The sequence below is a fragment of the Palaemon carinicauda genome, chromosome 31 (genome assembly GCF_036898095.1).
Source record: "Palaemon carinicauda isolate YSFRI2023 chromosome 31, ASM3689809v2, whole genome shotgun sequence".
NCBI lineage: Eukaryota > Metazoa > Arthropoda > Malacostraca > Decapoda > Palaemonidae > Palaemon > Palaemon carinicauda.
The window spans coordinates 6,442,091-6,460,031 of NC_090755.1; the positions used below are offsets into that span (position 1 = coordinate 6,442,091).

Sequence of the window (17,941 nt, forward strand, 5' to 3'; positions counted from 1 at the left end):
CCGTCTTCCAAGTCAGGTGACGATCAGAAAACTGGCGTAATGGTTCGCAAGGAGGTCTCTTGAGAGCCCTAAGAGCCCGAACCATGTTCCATGGAGGAGGTCTCACTTCCGACTGGGGGCAGGTAAGTTCGTAGCTTCGAATGAGCGAAGTAAGAACCAGCGAGGAGGGAATGTCTATTCCTTCAGCCTGCAGGCGAGGCTAAGGCTGAGCAATAGGTTTTCACCGCCGAGAGCGAAAGGCGCATTCCCTCCCGCAGGTATACAATAATTCCGCTATTGCTGGAATAGCGGCATCAAGGGGAGAGATACCTCTCCCACGACACCAACCACAGAAGACTCTCCACTTGGCCCGGTAGACCCCTGCGGATGACTTTCACAGGTGTCGAGACATCCGCTCCGCAACTTGTTGCGGAACTCTTCTTCTTTGAGGGAATGCTGGATAGTCTCCAGGCATGAAGCCGAAGTGATGCTACGGCTCTGTGGCAGATGTTGCAGTGTGGTTGCTCGAGTAGCTCGTGTCGAGGGGGAACCTCTCTCGGGAGTCCCGTCAGGGGATGCAGAAGGTCCGGGAACCACTCTGCATGATGCCGTACCGGAGCTATCAGAGTCATCGATAGGCTGACCGATAATCTGGTCTTGTTGAGCACTCTTCTCACCAGACAGAACGGTGGGAAGGCGTAGACGTCGATGTTGTCCCACCGTTGTAGGAAGGCATCTTGCCAGAGTGCCTTGGGGAAGTAGTACAGCGGCAGCTTGAACCTGAAGGCTGTCGCGAACAGGACCACAAAGTCAGGACTTTGTTGGCTACTAGGGATCCCCAAGACCACTCGGCACTCATTATCTGCGAGGCTCTGCTCAGATAGCGAAGGGGACGGATGCCGATCCTGTGTGGCCACGAAGATATCAGGGTGAACAATCTGGTGAACACCTGCTGTGCTGTGGAGAGATCGAAACACAGCACCTTGAACTGGTAGCCCTTGTTGTCTAGGCTGAATTTCAAGTACTTCCTGGAAGACGGATGGATTGGGATCTGGAAGTACCCGTCCTTCAGATCCAGTGTGCACCTGAAGACTTGTGGTCTCACTGAGAGTCTGAACGACTCTGCTGTTTCACGCTGAACGAAGTTTGTTCGACAAACTTGTTCAGAGCTGATGACGGGTCTCCAGCCTTCAGATGCATTCTTTACAAGAAAAAGTCGACTGAAGAAGCCGGGGGGAGCCGTCGACGACCTTATGGAGAGCCTCTTCTAGAGTATGGTCTTGAATTCTGCCCGAAGGGCTAGCCCCTTTGCCGAACCCATGGCATAGGGGCTCAGCGCACTGGATTCGCTGTCAGGGGAGGTAGAGATGTCATGAATGGAACGCGATATCCTTGGCTGATCACAGAGATCGTGCAGGAATCGGTCACGAGTTGCTGCCACCTGAACATTCAACTTTAGGTATTCCCCACTGGGGGCAGGGGGGTGCCAATCCTAGCGTCTGCGGCCTCGGCCGCTCCCTCTAGGATTATTGCCTCCCCAGAAGGACTTCGTGTCCTTCTTGTCCCTGACAGGAGGGGGCTGTTGTTTAGACACCTTGTCTTTGCCGTCGGAGCCGGCTCCGATGTCCTAGGCCGACGCGGCTGTTGTTGTTGAGGCGCTGGAGGCTTGTAGGGTCCGGATGTAACCACCTTTGGAGGGGCAAATCGAGATCCGATTTCCTCTACCTCTCAGCTGACCGTACCACGTCCTTGGGCTCAAACAAGCTCTTTCCAAGGATGGAAGAGTGTCTGAGCTTGCCGATATCCACGGTTGAGACTTTCGAGAAGAACCTCTAGGTCACTGCATCTCAATGCTCCAACATCGAGTTTGCCCACAAGTTCGAAACTTGGTGAGCCGCAAAACGAATGTGTTCGTGCCCGAAAGGAGGAAAGTTTCCATGGTCTTCCTAGTGTTTCCCTTGGATAAGTCCTCGGATAACAACAGGATGCCTGGAGATCCAAGCCAGATGACCAGCCACGAAGTGGCCTGCATGGCACACTCTGCGGCCTTCATCTGGCTCAAGATCTCCGAAGCCGAGAAAGTCCCCTGCCGAGCGGAGAATTTCTCGAGAGAAATTCCCCTGGAATCCCTTCCACGGAATGGTGGAGAGGCAGAGCTAAACCAGGCTTCCCCATAATCTCGAAGTACCTCCTCTGCTGACGGCTGACAGACGCAGTGTCAGCGACCCGCAGGAGGGAAGGGGATCAGGTGATCCTGAGGAGTAGAGATGATGGGGCTTGCCTGAAAAGAAGGAGAAGAATGTTGTCCAGACCTCTCCGAAGCTTCTTCCTGCTCCTGCACGTGCGCTGCTTTGCGTCTACAGGTGAGAGATCGTGCCGACAATGATCTGGAAGTACGCGCTCCAGAAGACTCGCCAGGTTGCCCGTGTTGCGAAACCCGACGGGAATCGCGGACGAAATCGCGGTGGCAAATCGTTGGTTCGCGCACGGGCGAACATGGGTGCGCATGTGCGCGGGCGAGTAGGCGCGTGGTCGTAAGGGCGAGCGCAGGCAGCCGGGAGACCGTTGGCACATTGACGAGCGATGGCGCGTCTTGGAAAGCGATGGCTCGTAGGCGGGGGATAGCTCGTAGGCGGGCGAAGGCGCGTTAGCAAGCGATGGCGCGTTGGCGTGTAGCGGCCGATCGTGTACAGTAGAGGTAACGCGTGGGCGCGTAGGAAACCTACGACGATTGAAGCGTTGGCGCGTTGAAAACGCTTGCACGCAGGCGAAGAATCGCGCGGGCGCTTAGGAGATCGCTGGCGCGCAAGGAGAGCCCAGGGGTGCCTGTGAGCTCCCGTGCACTAGCTTAGGTGCCTCCTGGGCGGCGCGGTGTGATGTGGAAGCGTGCTAGCGCGTTGGCGAGCGTGTGAGCGCTGGAACTGGAACTGCGCATGGGCGTGCTTGGCGCAAAACTCCAGAAGGGCGCTGCAAGTCCAGAAGAACCTGCGAGCGCCTGTGCGCTAGCGTAGGAATTTCTTGAACTGCGCGCGACGAGGCAGGATCCGAGAGATAGTAGGCGCGTAGTTGCGTGGCCAGAAGATATCAGCGAGAGTGCAGAACCAGAGAGATCGTCGGCGAGGAGGCGAAGGAATAAACTCCTTGCCTGCGCCCAGATCCGGAGATCATGGGCGCGTGGGCGAACGTTGGCGCGCATTGCGCACATCAGGAAAGGCAGCGCAGATGTGCGCTGGCGAGCAGGTGAACGTGGAGTTCAGCAAAGAAATAATCTCCCTGCTTGCGCCCAGATCCGGACATCGTGGGCGCGAGGGCGAACGTTGGCGCGCATTGCGCACATCAGAAAAGGGCGATCAGATGTGCGCTGGCGAGCAGGCGATCGTGGGCGTTCAGGAGACCGTTGGTGCACAAGGCGCGTAGCCGCACAGAAGGTCCCAGAAGAGTTGGCGATCAGGAGATCTACGGCGAGACTCAGCTACAGGAGATCGCTGGAGTGTTGATTCAGCAGAAGACTGGTCCACAGCAGGAGAGTGTATTTGTGGACTACTGCACGCAAGCGCGCAGGAGAACGAGGTTGCACAGGTAAAACCTGGCACTAAAGGGACTTACTCACATTGTGAGATAAGCCCTTTGCCCCGAAGAGACTAGTGCCCGTTGGAAAACGGGGTGGAGTGGCGCCCACAGCGCATCTGCGTCCAGGAACGGAGATGGAAGACAAGAAGGTCTGGCAGGTGTCAGAGACCGCGAACGATCTGCCGAAAGGTCTAGCGAAGCAGCTGCAACCGTCTGCTCTCGTCAAGGAGGATCCTCTGCGGCTGAAGATGAAGACGACCACGGACAGGAGCACCATCACCAGTCCTCCGAAGAGGAGTCTCTGTTAGTGAGCTCCCCCGAGGGGGAGACACACTCGCAGGAGAAACTGTTGGACTCAGCTGCCCCCTCGAAGGATGTTCGGAGGGGGGAACTGACCCTTCAGCAACATCAGCAACAACAACAGGGGAGTCCTCCAAAGAGGAGTCCTTGCAGCTGCTCAGCCCCTTGAGCGTAGCTGCAAGTGCGACCACTCAGCACCAAGAGCATAATCGCACGAATCCAAGGTCCGGCCTTGCAACCGCTCAACCCCTTGAGCATGGTTACAAAAGCGGTCGCTCAGCACCAAGAGCATAACCGCCCGAGGACCAGGAAAAACCAACCAGGAATTATTAAGGTAAGAGAAGTTCCCCCCCTGAAGGGGAAAAAAACTCATACCTGGGAAGGGAACCTCCCTCGGAAGGGAAGTTACCCACCCATGGAGGCGAACCTCCTGAGCATTCTAAATGAACTAAGGGGCTGACAGTTGTCACGGGAGAACTTCAAGGAGAAGGGAACACGCCCATGACGAAGTCCTAGGGAGGAGGCAGCAACAGTAGACTCCCCAGGCCCAAATAGGAGAGCTCTGCTTCGTTGGCACATTAGGCAAACGAAAAACTAGATAGTTAACTGTGAAAATAAAATAAATAATTAGTTAACATTCATTCCCCCCGGGGAACTCCGAAGAAGAACCCCGAGGGAAAAGAACATAAGAATTACGCAACAGGAATGCGCCCTCCTCCCCCACTGACACTCACGGGAAGGGGGGAAGGTGGAGAACAGTAATAAAAACAGAATTATAACAATTATAACAATTATAATTATGTAATTCATCTAAGAATGTTCACTAATAGAAGAACGAATGAACCCCGAAGGGAAGCGTTCTACACAGAGGCTGAAAAGTTAACAAATACAATTATATTTCATTAAAGTAATTGAGACCAAATAAACGGAGAAGCAACTCAACCCGCAACGGGAAGGAAGCTACCGTAATATGTAATAGTAATAAAAGGGTGAACGACCTCGAGAGAGAGAGAGAGACTGTAGTCAAACTAAACTCCCATGTTCCCTACGCTGAAAGTCCAAGTTCCCCATAGGGAAGGAGGAACAGCGGAGAAAACAGAATAATAAACAAAGTCCGAGGATGACGATTCCCCACGGCGCCTGCCGAAGGGAGGACCGAAGGACCAAGGGAGAGATCGCTACCCATGAAATGTCACCGTGGGGGCCTGAAACCACACGGAGAAGTTGTCGTACACTACACACACACAGCACAAACACTGAAAAGGAAACTTACTGTATTTCTGTACTCAAATATATACATAAACATAAGAATGTTTACATATATATTAAGTATAAGAAAAGTAAGTAATTAAGTAACGACAAAACATTAATGGCTGCCACGCGAGGACGGGACAGAGAAGTCTGCCCACCGTCCGAGCCAAAAGCGAAGAGAATCAGTTCACCGATGTGTGAGGGGGGAGGGGTAGCTAGCTACCTCTCCCCTACCCCCTCGCTAGCTAGCGAAAGGGTAGTTAACCCTCGTTAAAATCTAATGGCTCGCCATTTCAGCTACGCCGAAAGTAATACCCCATATAAATAGCGTGGTTTGTACTTCGGTTATGGAACAAATAAGGCATTCTTATTTGCATTAGGGTGTATCCCAAGTGAAAGCTTCACGTCCAACTGTGATCATCATTCACCTTGATACCCATTACATACCCCTATAATGCAGAAAATAACTTGTACCTTTGATAAAAGTTACATGTCCCATACGAGCGTAAGGTTAAATTATTCGTTGTACTCCTACAATAGGGCCTATAGAGAAAGTGTCCAGAGACCTGGGTGTACAATGGTCCATAAAAGTGGTTTGCCCATTCCCTACACCAGTTATTATTATTACTATTACTAGCCAAGCTACAACCCTAGTTGGAAAAACCAAGATGCTATAAACCCAAGGGCTCCAAGAGTGAAAAATTGCCCAGTGAGGAAAAGAAACAAGGAAATAAATACGATATAAGAAGTAATGAAAAATTAAAATAAAATATTTTGAAAAACATCAACAACATTAAAATAGATAATTCATATACTGTATACTGTAACTACAAAAAGACTTATGTCAGCCTGGTCATCATAAAAACATTCGCTGAAACTCTGAACTTTTGAAGATCTACTGATTCAACTACCCGACTAAGAAGATTATTCTGCAACTTGGTCAGAACTGGAATAAAACTTCTAGAATACTGTGTAGTATTGAGCCTCATGATGTAGAAGGCCCGACTATTAGAATTAACCGCATGCCTAGTAATACGAATAGGATGGAACTGTGCAACAGATTGATTTTTGTGGAACACTAGGATATCATGTGCTCGAGGGGGGGGGGGGGGGGCACCTGGAGATGCTTACCCTGAGGAATTATATGCTCTCCTGACTGTTTCTCTCAACCAAAATGAAATTGTTTTTGGATACAGTACAGTACTTTCTTTTTGGAGCGACCCATGCTCACAAGCAAATTGGAAATTTCAGGCCTAAGATACGCTGTTTTTTCTTCAGATATTTTCAAAATACTCTCATGAGACTGAGTAAAATGTAATCAGGGTCATCAGTTAACTCTTTGAGAGACAAGATCGTGAAAGAGTCCAATCTGACATCGTTTTCAACTGAATTCTAGGTTTTCGCAACAAATTCGGGAACAAAAGGCAGTGGTAGTTCTTTCCACCCTCTAGTATGTGACATAAGACAAGATAGATCATGTAGTATGCTTACTCTATTGGCTAAAACTAATGAAAGTAGTGAGACGGTCATTAAAGTAAGGTGCCTGTCTAAAGATTTATGTACGGCTTCATAGGGGCTTTCCTTAAGGCCCTGAGAACCTTAGTCACATCCCAGGCAGGAGGTTCAAGTTCTCGAGGACGACAAGACTGCTTGAAACTTTGAATGAGAGCTGAAAGTTCCCACGAAGAGGAGAGGTAAGGCTTTTCAATTTGAAGACTTGGCTGAAGGCCGAGTGGTAGCCTTTTACCACAGTGACTGAAAGGGATCTTTTGTTCCTCAGGTTTCTCACCTAACCTAACCTGTGCCTCATACCCTTACTATTATAGTTTTAATAGTAATGAAAAGACCAAAACACTGGAGCTTTTGTTTGCCAAGACTTTAGGACGTATAGAAAATGTAATTTTTCAATCCCATCTTTTATGGAGTTGTTTATACCCGTGTTCATCATACTACAAATACCTTACTTTATTAAATGTATTCACCTGTAAGTTGGTATGCCAAATTAACAATAATTATTCACAGTTTGTTCTGCCATAGCTCATTTCACAAAAAAAAAAAAAAAAAAAAAAAAAGCTATCCTATTCTTCCTATGTCCTGGTCAGCGGAACATGTTTCGCTACGCAAGTTAGACTTGTGGGCTAGTATTCCAGCATTAATTTATTTAATCTATCACTTGGTTCAGTTTGTTTTTCCTCTGCCGTAGCTCACTTTGCTCATGATTTAACTATCCCATTATTCCTATGTTCTGGCATGCAGTACAGGTTTCACTACGCATTAGCCCCGTGTGATAGTATTTTGGTGTCTTTTCATTTACCTAATTTATCTTTTAGTTCAGTTATACAAATTCAAAAGAAGCGAGTTGTAGCTTCGTGCTCCAGCCTCTGTTCGGATATGACTTGGCTTCTATTTTCCATTACCAGACTAAATATATCATACACATGTTTAAACCCTAACCTTTCATTATTAACATGGTAAATAAAATAAGATCTGTCATTACATTCTATATTCCAATAATGAAAACAAATAACGAAGAAGTTTACAATATAAAGAGTTGGACCCATTACCAAGTTCAGCAGTAACTTACAACAGAAGTACCACATACCAAATTTTTTAGTGACCTACCAGGTGGTAAGAGGCTCCAGTAGCAGAGCTAAGATGACAAAAAGTAGCAGAATGGAAACTTTCATTAAAATCTGTAATTTCATTACTAGAGATTGGAGCCTTTGTATATCAGTGGCCGGTTCTCTCATGTGCATAGAAAATGGAAAATTTCCTTCCATTTTCTAGTCGTTTGTAAGATGTGGCCGCTGTACTACCAAAACTGTGGCCCTTACTCTGCAAAACCTCTACACAATAAAACCACCTAACCTTACCTACTTAGCAATCAGGGAGGGGTAATGCCACCCTGCAACCCCCCCTTACACTGCCATATTCTTAGCTTACCGTGTGTTTAATACATAACCCGTTTCACTCCTATCAAGGTAAGGAAGTTTTGAGGCATGGTCGTCATCACAGTGGCCGGTATCATACATGCACCCCTAGAGGTTTCCACCAGTAGTATATGGGATTCAGAATTGTGTATTTGCAAAGATCTATTAAATTGTTCTATTGCATTGTTCTATAATGAAACTTTTCATTTCACTAAAATATGTTGTGGTGGCCGATGCAGTAATGGCCCTGACTGGTGAACGCTAGACTGGGGTTCGAGTCCTGCTCAAACTCATTAGTTCCTTTGAGATAAGGACTGGGGGAGCCTATAGGTCTATCTGCCGAGTCATCAGCAGCCATTGCCTCGCCCTCCTTGATCCTAGCATGGGTAGAGAGGGGGCTTGGACGTAGAAAATGCAATGTCACTGTCCCTTGCCTTTGCCATTCATGAGCGGCCTTTAAACCTTTAATAGGCCATGTCTTGCTTAAGGATATAAGAGCTTTTAGTAGGTAAACCACCCAATAGTTTTAAACAAACAGAGCATTGCATCCTGCATTGTGAATGCAGTCGTTCATGCAGAAAGTCACAGCAAAATAACTTTTCTTAAGAATGGGAAATCTGTGATTACAACCTCGGGGGAAATGGAGTTGGACAAGCAGCCCAAACTCTTACCAATGCTCATGGCCTTTCAATCAAGTTATAAATAATGCTTAAACACTTTAGAAGATATACTCACCTCTTGTATAAAATCCTGTATGACAGAAAATGTCTCGTGAACAAAATGTTTAACACTTCCCATGATTCTAAAATATAATTTCGACTTCCTCCCTCTTTCCTTGCATGTTTTGGTATGAAATGAGTTTACGTCGTGAGGACAAAACGTCGAAGAGCCAAAGTTTTTTGGTATTTTATTCACTTCATAAACAATGATTACACACTTTATGATATATGCTCACGTCCTGTATAAAATAGTGTATGACATAAAATATCTCATACAAATTTTATAACATTCCATGATGCTAAAATGTAATTTCAACTTCTTTCTTTGCATGTTTTGGTATGAAATGAATTAACGCTGAAGTGCAAAAGTTTTTTGTCATTTATCATGTTAGAATATTAACAAATTGCCTGAAATATATGACAGACACAGTTTATTAGATTTTAAAAAAAAATGATGTTCAGAATTTCTGTGCCTTTATTAGTCAAATAATTGCACTATATGCGTGTGACGTACGTGACGTAATTACATGAAACACTTACTAATAGCGTATTGGACTAGTGTTGGGCTGTTACTACAGCCATTACACCTATATGATAAAGGGCAAGTGGATATATATATATATATATATATATATATATATATATATATATATATATATATATATATATATATATATATATATATATATATATATATATATATGTGTGTGTGTGTGTGTGTGTGTGTGTGTGTGTGAGAGAGAGAGAGAGAGAGAGAGAGAGAGAGAGAGAGAGAGAGAGAGAGAGAGAGAGAGAGAGAGAGAGAGCGTGCATGCATGTGTGTGTGTGTGTGTGTGTGTGTGTGTGTGTATGTTTGTAGGCAATGTATGAGAGAGCGCCCGACTATTATTATTATTATTATTATTATTATTATTATTATTATTATTATTATTATTATTATTATTATCATTATTATTATTATAAACCTTAAATGTCATTTAACTGATAGAAATAGCATATGTAAAATAAGACAAAGATATAAGAAATATAAAACTCTATTAACAAATGAATATTTCCATACGAAACAAACCTGAAGTAATAGACACTAAATAATACAAATTTTAAAATACATTTTCGGTAACAAATTAAAACATGTTTATCCGTCCCTGACTGGAAAAAGCAAGATGCTTCAAGCCCAAGGATTCCAACAGTAAAAATAGCCCAGTGAGGAAATGAAATAAGGACTTAGATAGAATAGTGTGACCAAATGTAGGCCTACTGTAATTCACATGTATCATACACGTTCGTATACTGTAAAGGTTTTCCTTTTTTTATATTATCACTCGCTCTTCCCTGCACTGTTAATAGACCAACCTGTGTTATCATGCTAGCACATGTTCAATTATGTTCGAATTTTTATGACGTTCTTGCTCGCAAGTCGCTGTATATGAACTCGATGATTGTTTAATAAAGTTTAGTTGCATTCACCTCGCCTCTCAATTATCACCCTACCGGCGCCTCGCACAATACTCTCAAATAAAAGAACTCTAACCTAAGACAGTAGAAGACCATGGTACCGAGGCTATGGTACTACCCGAGAATATGGAACAATGGTTTGGTTTTGGAGAGTCCTCCTAGAGAGGTGCTTGCCATAGCTAGAGTCTCTTCTACCCTTATCAAGAGGTTAGTAGTTACTGAACAATTACAGGGCAATAGTTAACCCATTGGGAGAAGAATTGTTTGGTAATCTCAGTGTTGTCAGGTATGAGGACCAAGGAGAATATGTAAAGAATAAGCCAGACTATTTGGTGTAAGTTTAGGCAAAGGGGAAATGAACCGTAACCAGTGAGAAGGATCCAATCCTGCTATTTTCATATAGTGTCATTTTTCATTTGTTTTACCCAACTATTAGGAATTATATTGATCATATAATAACCAAAACAAACAATATTAACAGCTATTCAAATTGCAAATATGATACCATTAATAGCCCTCTGTATGGCTGTATGGAGTGACTAATGGTGTGAAAATTGTACTGAACAGGAGTTTCCACCATGATGCACCAGTCGAAGAATGAATTAAGCAGTAACTCTGTGTGTTGTTATTTCTCTGGAGCCATTGATAACGTCCCTATATGGTTGGGACTTACCGTCCCAACTCACTTTTACTAGCCGCCTTTATAACCTCACAGATAAATTAGTCTCGTTAGAAAGAGCTTTCAACATGCCTACATTAAAACCAGATACTTCTGAACAAAAAGTCAATTTAAAAGTTGAAAACTCTCTCTCTCTCTCTCTCTCTCTCTCTCTCTCTCTCTCTCTCTCTCTCTCTCTCTCTCTCTCTCTCTCTCATAATATATATATATATATATATATATATATATATATATATATATATATATATATATATATATATATATATATATATATATATATATGTGTGTGTGTGTGTGTGTGTGTGTGTGTGTGTGTGTGTGTGTATAGTCAAACACTTGTTCTTTATTATATAGGGGAGATAGATTACCTGTAAAGACCATAATCCTTGTCAAGCAAAAACGATGTTTATCTGTGATTCGGATTGTGTCTCCTCTCTCTCTCTCTCTCTCTCTCTCTCTCTCTCTCTCTCTCTCTCTCTCTCCTGCATACTGCAACATTTACATTTTCTTTTCAGTGTCGCAGGGAAGACAATTTATTTCTTTTAAACAGAAATTTCTTAGTCGATTCATAGTCTACCGTCACTCTAAATAAAACTCCGCACCCAGATTTCTCTCATGAAATGAAGTGCTGCATTGTAACTACAGACATAAAAATGTAACAGGGAAAAAAAGTATGTGAATGCGACAGAATGCAGAAAACATTCTCACTAGTATAACCAATGTATGTTGCATTTTGATAAAGTATTATGTCATTTACTTCCAACAATTCTAGATGAATGTATAAACCTGATGGATTTACCAGCTTATCCGTATCCTGGTTTAGGCCTACTCTCAATTTTGCTTCAACTTGACAGCATATTATTATGACCTGATCAATATATGATATTTCTTTTCATCTCGTGTTTTCAAGGTTTACTCAGACGTCATGATGAATTCTCTCTTCTTTCTCTTTCTTTCACTTTCTCATCTAAAGACTAAATCCAGGTCAAGTAACTGAAAGATCGAACACTAGCCGACCTTGTTTGTTTCACAAAACCGAACGCAAAACTGCACCGAGAGCATTTTTTCACCCAGCAGAATAACTGTAAAGAAGCATTGTCAACCGAATGGCCATTTTCAGGACTTTCTCTGAATCACTCTTGTATTGTAAGAAGGAAATAAAAGCTTCTGGTGACTTTTGTTTATGCAATTGTTTGAACAGCATTAATCAAGCGAAAGTTACAGGTTACGTCATCGTCCACTGTAGTCAGTAGAGATTAAACACTGAAATGGATATCTCAGAGCCCATGGTCTTTTTCCTCTTCTATTGTAATTTCGTGATAGACCAAGACAGGGCGCGGCAGGTGGCTTTTATACTGAAAACGGCTCGCTAAGAAATTACCTGTTCCTAAACTACCTCGTCGGACAGCGTTCAATGAACCATTGTAAGGAAATTGGGAATGTATATTTTTAAGCAATGTTTATGTTCGAACTTAATTTCATGGAGAACTAGAGAAACAGAATGGCGACTGATATTATTTTTCAAATTGCTTACAATTAATGAGTTTGACGTTGAGTTTTAGCAGAGTTTAGCTAGTAGATAACCAGAATCGAGTACCAGTGTCACGGTGGATTTTTCTTTTCCTCCTGACATAAATTTGTGTTATTCATAAAAAATGAACTTGACATTCGACGTGTAAGAGAGAGAGACGTGATCCTTATCTAGTTTTATTCAGTTCAAAATGTTGTACACTGTTCCACAATTTGATCTTCCAGACTGAGTCCAAGATCAGAGATCTCCCAGACTGATTCATGATCACAGGTCTCCAGGACTGGTTCTCTTTGAAAAGGGATACGTCAATGTCTTCTCTAATGACCCAAAACAAATATCTTTAATGGACGGGGAAGCATGCCCATTCGGCTTCTCCTACTTGTTTCACTCATGCCAGTATGGCCAAAACGAGAAAAAAAAAGAACGACTCAAGACCACGTATCAGATAGAGAGAGAAAAACATAAGAAGGGAATGACAATAATGTTACATGCATTCGTTGATGAAATACATTTTCTTTAAATAATTTTTATAATCAATATTACTAACAGAGATAATTTTAAAGATATTAGAGTCGGATGATGACTCCATTTCACAGAAAAAAAATCAAAATACCAAAAGGATAACAGTCTCCCATAACACCAGAAATTAACTTTCGACCAACATTATTATTATTATTATTATTATTATTATTATTATTATTATTATTATTATTATTATTACTTGCTAAGCTACAACCTTAGTTGGAAGAGCACGATGCTATAAACCCAAGGGCTCCAGTGTGGGTGAAAATATGTCACGTGGGTGATTCCCAATAACAGCTATTCATCACCGGCAAAAAGTTCAAAGGTTTAAAGGTCACTCATGAATGGCAGAGGCGAGGGACAGTGACAATGCCCAAGACTCCTAGAGACTGACCATATAAATATGATGAGCGCCCAAGCTTCCTCTTCACCCAAGCTAGGGCCATGGAGGGTTAGGCAATGGCTGCTGATGATTCAGCAGGTAGACCTATAAACTTCTTTACCTCACAAGGATGGCGAGGTTGCAGACACTACAAGAAACTGTCGAGCTTGAGCGGGTCTCGAACCCGAGTCTGGCAGAACGCTAGGCATGGACTTTTTCAATAGCTGCTGCAACCCTTATATATATATATATATATATATATATATATATATATATATATATATATATATATGTGTGTGTGTGTGTGTGTGTGTGTGTGTGTGTATATATATTTACACGCACACACACACACACACACACATATATATATATATATATATATATATATATATATATATATATATATATATATATATATATGTGTGTGTGTGTGTGTGTGTGTGTGTATATTTACACGCACACACACATTTATATATATATATATATATATATATAAATGTATGCGTGTGCTTGTAAATATATACATATATAGATATACAATATATACAGTAACTGGTATATATATATATATATATATGTATATATATATATATATATATATATATATATATATATATATATATATAGTATGAACACATAAATATGTAAATATAGATTGACTGATTTATATGACAAGAGAGAAAGTTTGTTTAAAAAAGTTCTTAATGCGACCAAACTTTAGATCGCTAGTGCATTCAGAAGAAAATAAGAAAAAGAATAAAGTAGGTTGTGGTGGCTGATGTGGTAACGTCCCTGACTGATGAAAGTCAGACTGGGGTTCGAGTCCCGCTCAAATTCATTAGTTCCCTTGGTCGCTGCTACCTCACCATCCTTGTGAACTAAGGATTGGGGTGTTTAAGGCAGCCTCTAGGTCTATCTGCTGAATCATCAACAGCCATTGCCTGGCCCTCCTTGGTCCTAGCTTGGGTGGAGAGGGGGTTGGGCGCTGATCATATGTATATATGATCAGTCTATAGGGCATTGTCCTGCTTGATAGGGCGCTGTTACTGTTCCTTGCCTCTGGCATTCATGAACGGCTTTTAAACCTGTGAAAAGAAAATCTTGAATTGAAATCTAATTTAAAGCTGATATATCGGTCAGTCTTTAAATCAATCAATCAATCTAGAAACATCATATATAAGATAAAGAACTAAAAGCTAGATCGATGTTTTTTTTTTTTTTTTTTTTCTTTTATCGCCCAGAAGAATTCGATTGTCTTTGACACCGACCTGGAACAGTAAATTATTACTAGCTAAGCGACAACCCTATTTGGAAAAGCAGGATGCTATTAGCCCAAGGGCTCCAATAGGGAAAATAGCCCGGTGATAATTAAACAGTCACTGGAATGCAGCTAAGAATATACGTCAAGATATTGAGTACCAAGTAAGATTAAAACCTTTGAAATATAAAGGAAAGGTAATTTTCAAGACGAGTTGGAAGACCCAGGCCTACATGGCTGAGGACTATGAAGCGTGAAGTAGGAGATGATGAATGGAGAAGTATTGATTTAAAAGCTCAAGATAGAGACGACTGGCGAAATCTAACCGAGACCTTCGCGTCAATAGACCTAGGAGGAGAGAATGATGATGATGATGATGAATTTTCAAAGAATTTTTATATCTTTCTTTTTCGATGGTAGTTCATGGTAATAGATGAATTATGGTTGTGGTGGCCGATGTGGTAACGTCCCTGACTGGTGAACGCCAGACTGGAGTTAGAGTCCCGTTCAGATTCGTTAGTTTCTTTGGTCGCTGCAATCTCACTATCCTTGTGAGCTAAGGATATGGGTTGTGAGGGAGGCTATAGGTCTATCTGCTGAGTTATCAGCAGCCATTGCCTGACTCTCCTTGATCCTAGCTTAGGTGGAGAGGGTTCTTGGGCGCTGATCATATGTACATATATATGGTCAGCCTCTAAGGCACTGTCGTGCTTCATAGGGCAATGTCACTGTCCCTTGCCCCTGCCATTCATGAACGGCCTTTAAACCTTTCAATATCTATTCGAAAGATAAAGCTTTCAAAGCCAAGATATTTTTTTTCCTTTATATATTGCAAACTCAAATATGGAGAAAAATAATTTTTATAGAAAAGGCATTATGAAATACCTTGCTTAAAAGGAAAAGAATAATAGTTTTCTCTGTATGAGTTAAGTCATATGGCTTAGGCTCACTTTTGAAATAACACGTTGCGTAGCAACCATCTGTTATCAGTCTTTCATATTTCACTAAATGATTGATAGATAAAATTATCAATATATTGACTTCAAGAGTCTTTAGTCCAGTTGCAGAAGTCCGTACTGTTATAACATTCCTTATCTCAAAGTTTCCCTAACTATGATAAAAAAAAAAAAAATAACAATACTAGAAATAAGGTGTAATGGTTCTTAGTATGTAAAGATTTGGAATCAAAGTTTCCTTACTTATACTTACAAAAAGTATCATACCTAACACTAAGGTGTAATGATTCTTAGTATCTCAAGATATGGAATAAAAGTTTCCTAAGTAAACCCACAAAATGAACAATACTAATTTAATGTTTAATGATTCTTCGTATTTTAAGATTAATTTTGGTATCAAAGTTTCCTTAGTTATACACTCAAGAAATGAACAATACTAAAAATAAGGTGTAATACTTCTTACCATCTCAAGATTCGGGATTTTGTCTTCAAGAAATAGTAATTCCAAATAGCAAAACAATCACTATCTCTCACTCTTACTCCAAGAAATGAAATGGGTTCAAGGTCGACTTCCAATAGTGTCTGGCATTTGGCTCCCGGCTATAAAGTCCGAGCCCGCTGGAAAGCTTTTATCATTTGCTCTTCGAACATCACCGAGTAAAGATGTATTCTCGCTTGCTCTTGGCCTGCTTAGTCATTGGTGGGTTCAGCAAAGAGTTTGAAATTGAAATGTATACATGCATCCAATCAAACACACATGGGAAATTTAATCATATTTACAAATGTATAGGCAAAACTGAGATAATTATGAATATTAATTACACTATTTGATTATTAATCTTTTGTTTCATAATCAGGTTCAGCGGTAGCTGGCGAAGAGAAAGAAGCAACCAGAGTAAGTAATAATGTTCTGTAGAAATGCAGATTAATAGTCAGCTTATAATGATAACTTAAATATCGCTTCCATATTTTCTTTTAAAGTCATTAAAGGATCTTTTTTTATATTAGGACAAGAGAGGATACGCCATTGGACACGGTGGAGGTGGCGGTGGCTACGGTGGTGGCCATGGAGGTGGCTACGGAGGCGGTGGAAGCTACATTGTGGTTGGAGGTGGCCACAGCGGAGGACACGGTCCCAGTGCTTCTGACATCGCTAATCAGGCTGCTGCTCAAGCCACAGCTGCTGCAGCAGGACTAGGAGGTGCTGCCCACGCTGCCGGTGGAAGGGCTGCAGCAGCAGCCGCTGCTGCTGCCTCAGCTGCTGCACAGACTGCCCAGTACGCAGCTGCAGGCAAGAAAGCTCAGGCTGCTCAGGTAACACAGGCTGCTCAAGGCGCGCAGGCTGCTGCCTTCGCCGAAGGCTCTCTGGCCTCCAAAGCTAACATCGCCTACCAAGCTGCCAAGACAACAGCCTCCATGGCCCAGACATTGGCTGCCAACGTAGCCCAGATCTTGGCTGAGGGTCGGGCTCTTGCTAACCAGGCTTCCAACAGCCACGCTGAGCAACAGAACTTCTTGAGCGCCCAGCGAACCATGGCATGGCAAGCACAGCAGGCAGCAAACGCCCTTAACCAACAGCAGTACACAGTCCTGAATGACTTGGAAGATGCAGCAGGAGCTGCTGCACAAGCGCAGGCAGCTGCAACGAAGGCCATTTCCAAGGCCAAGGGCAGCTATGGACATGGGGGATATGGTCATTAAATGGCAAAGCTTGCGAGGGTATTACGTAACTGATGATTTATTACTATCTCTCATCTCATAAATTCTCTCTGAGGTGATGTACAGATGATATTATTCTACATAATAAAGACTTAATATTATAATTTCTTCTTTGATTTACCACAATAAATTGCTCATTTGTGCTTCAGGGGTTTTCTCTGATCTAATGAAGTCAGATAAACCTTAAATAATGACAATTTCTCTGGAGAATTTTCCTTGATATAACAGAGTGAAGTAACTTACAATTTTTTTTTATATAATCTTGACAATTCATTAAAATGATCAAATAACTATATTGAGAAAAAATAATGCAATTTTCTGGCAAAGGAAGCTTTTGCAGAACAGGATGTCCCCATGAGACAAAAGCACAAGGTGTAAATGTGTAAATTAGGTCATACCAATAAAAATATAGTATACACTTATGAATATCAACAAAAATCACCCCTTCCCCAAGAGAGGAAATTAAAGCACTTTTATATAATTATTTCTAATAAGATTTAGCCTCTTAAGCGCACTTGTATCAATAAAACTGGCAAGAAGGTAACTGAATGATTCCTGAGAGAGAACATTAAAGTCTTTGGATACTAGAAATTTTGATTAAATTGCACTTTGTTGAAAATGGGATCCTAATACCGTACAAATTGCACCAAGCACATCTATTTTAGATACAGATATTATCTTAACAGAATT

The 17,941-nt window shown here is 42.2% G+C and overlaps 2 protein-coding genes across 3 annotated transcripts in view; one reads left to right on the top strand and one right to left on the bottom strand.

Moving 5' to 3' along the window:
- Positions 1-8,889, bottom strand: part of LOC137624849 (zinc finger protein 345-like) — a 94,284-nt gene extending 85,395 nt beyond the window's left edge. Inside the window, exon 1 of the mRNA XM_068355798.1 lies at positions 8,766-8,889. Coding sequence (XP_068211899.1) covers positions 8,766-8,828 — 63 coding nt within the window. The 5' untranslated portion in view covers positions 8,829-8,889. The remainder of the gene's footprint in view (positions 1-8,765) is intronic.
- A 3,318-nt stretch (positions 8,890-12,207) lies between these two features.
- LOC137624850 (antifreeze protein Maxi-like) lies at positions 12,208-17,262 on the top strand. Of its 2 annotated transcripts, none has more exons than XM_068355800.1 (3): positions 12,208-12,307; positions 16,390-16,427; positions 16,541-17,262. In XM_068355800.1, the coding sequence occupies exons 1-3, from the start codon at positions 12,298-12,300 to the stop codon at positions 17,231-17,233; spliced, it is 741 nt and encodes a 246-aa protein (XP_068211901.1). In that variant the 5' UTR covers positions 12,208-12,297; the 3' UTR covers positions 17,234-17,262. The 2 variants fall into 2 exon arrangements, with proteins under 2 accessions (XP_068211901.1, XP_068211900.1); XM_068355799.1 differs by lacking the exon at positions 12,208-12,307 and adding an exon at positions 16,115-16,232.
- Positions 17,263-17,941: the final 679 nt, after the last annotated feature.

What these genes read in the sequence shown, in the direction of transcription:
- LOC137624850 (XM_068355799.1), top strand. Translation starts at nt 16,196, where the DNA reads ATGTATTCTCGCTTGCTCTTGGCCTGCTTAGTCATTG. An exon ending in CTTGGCCTGCTTAGTCATTG is followed by an intron (nt 16,233 to 16,389) that starts GTGGGTTCAGCA and finishes TTTCATAATCAG; the next exon opens with GTTCAGCGGTAGCTGGCGAA. An exon ending in AAGAGAAAGAAGCAACCAGA is followed by an intron (nt 16,428 to 16,540) that starts GTAAGTAATAAT and finishes TTTTTATATTAG; the next exon opens with GACAAGAGAGGATACGCCAT.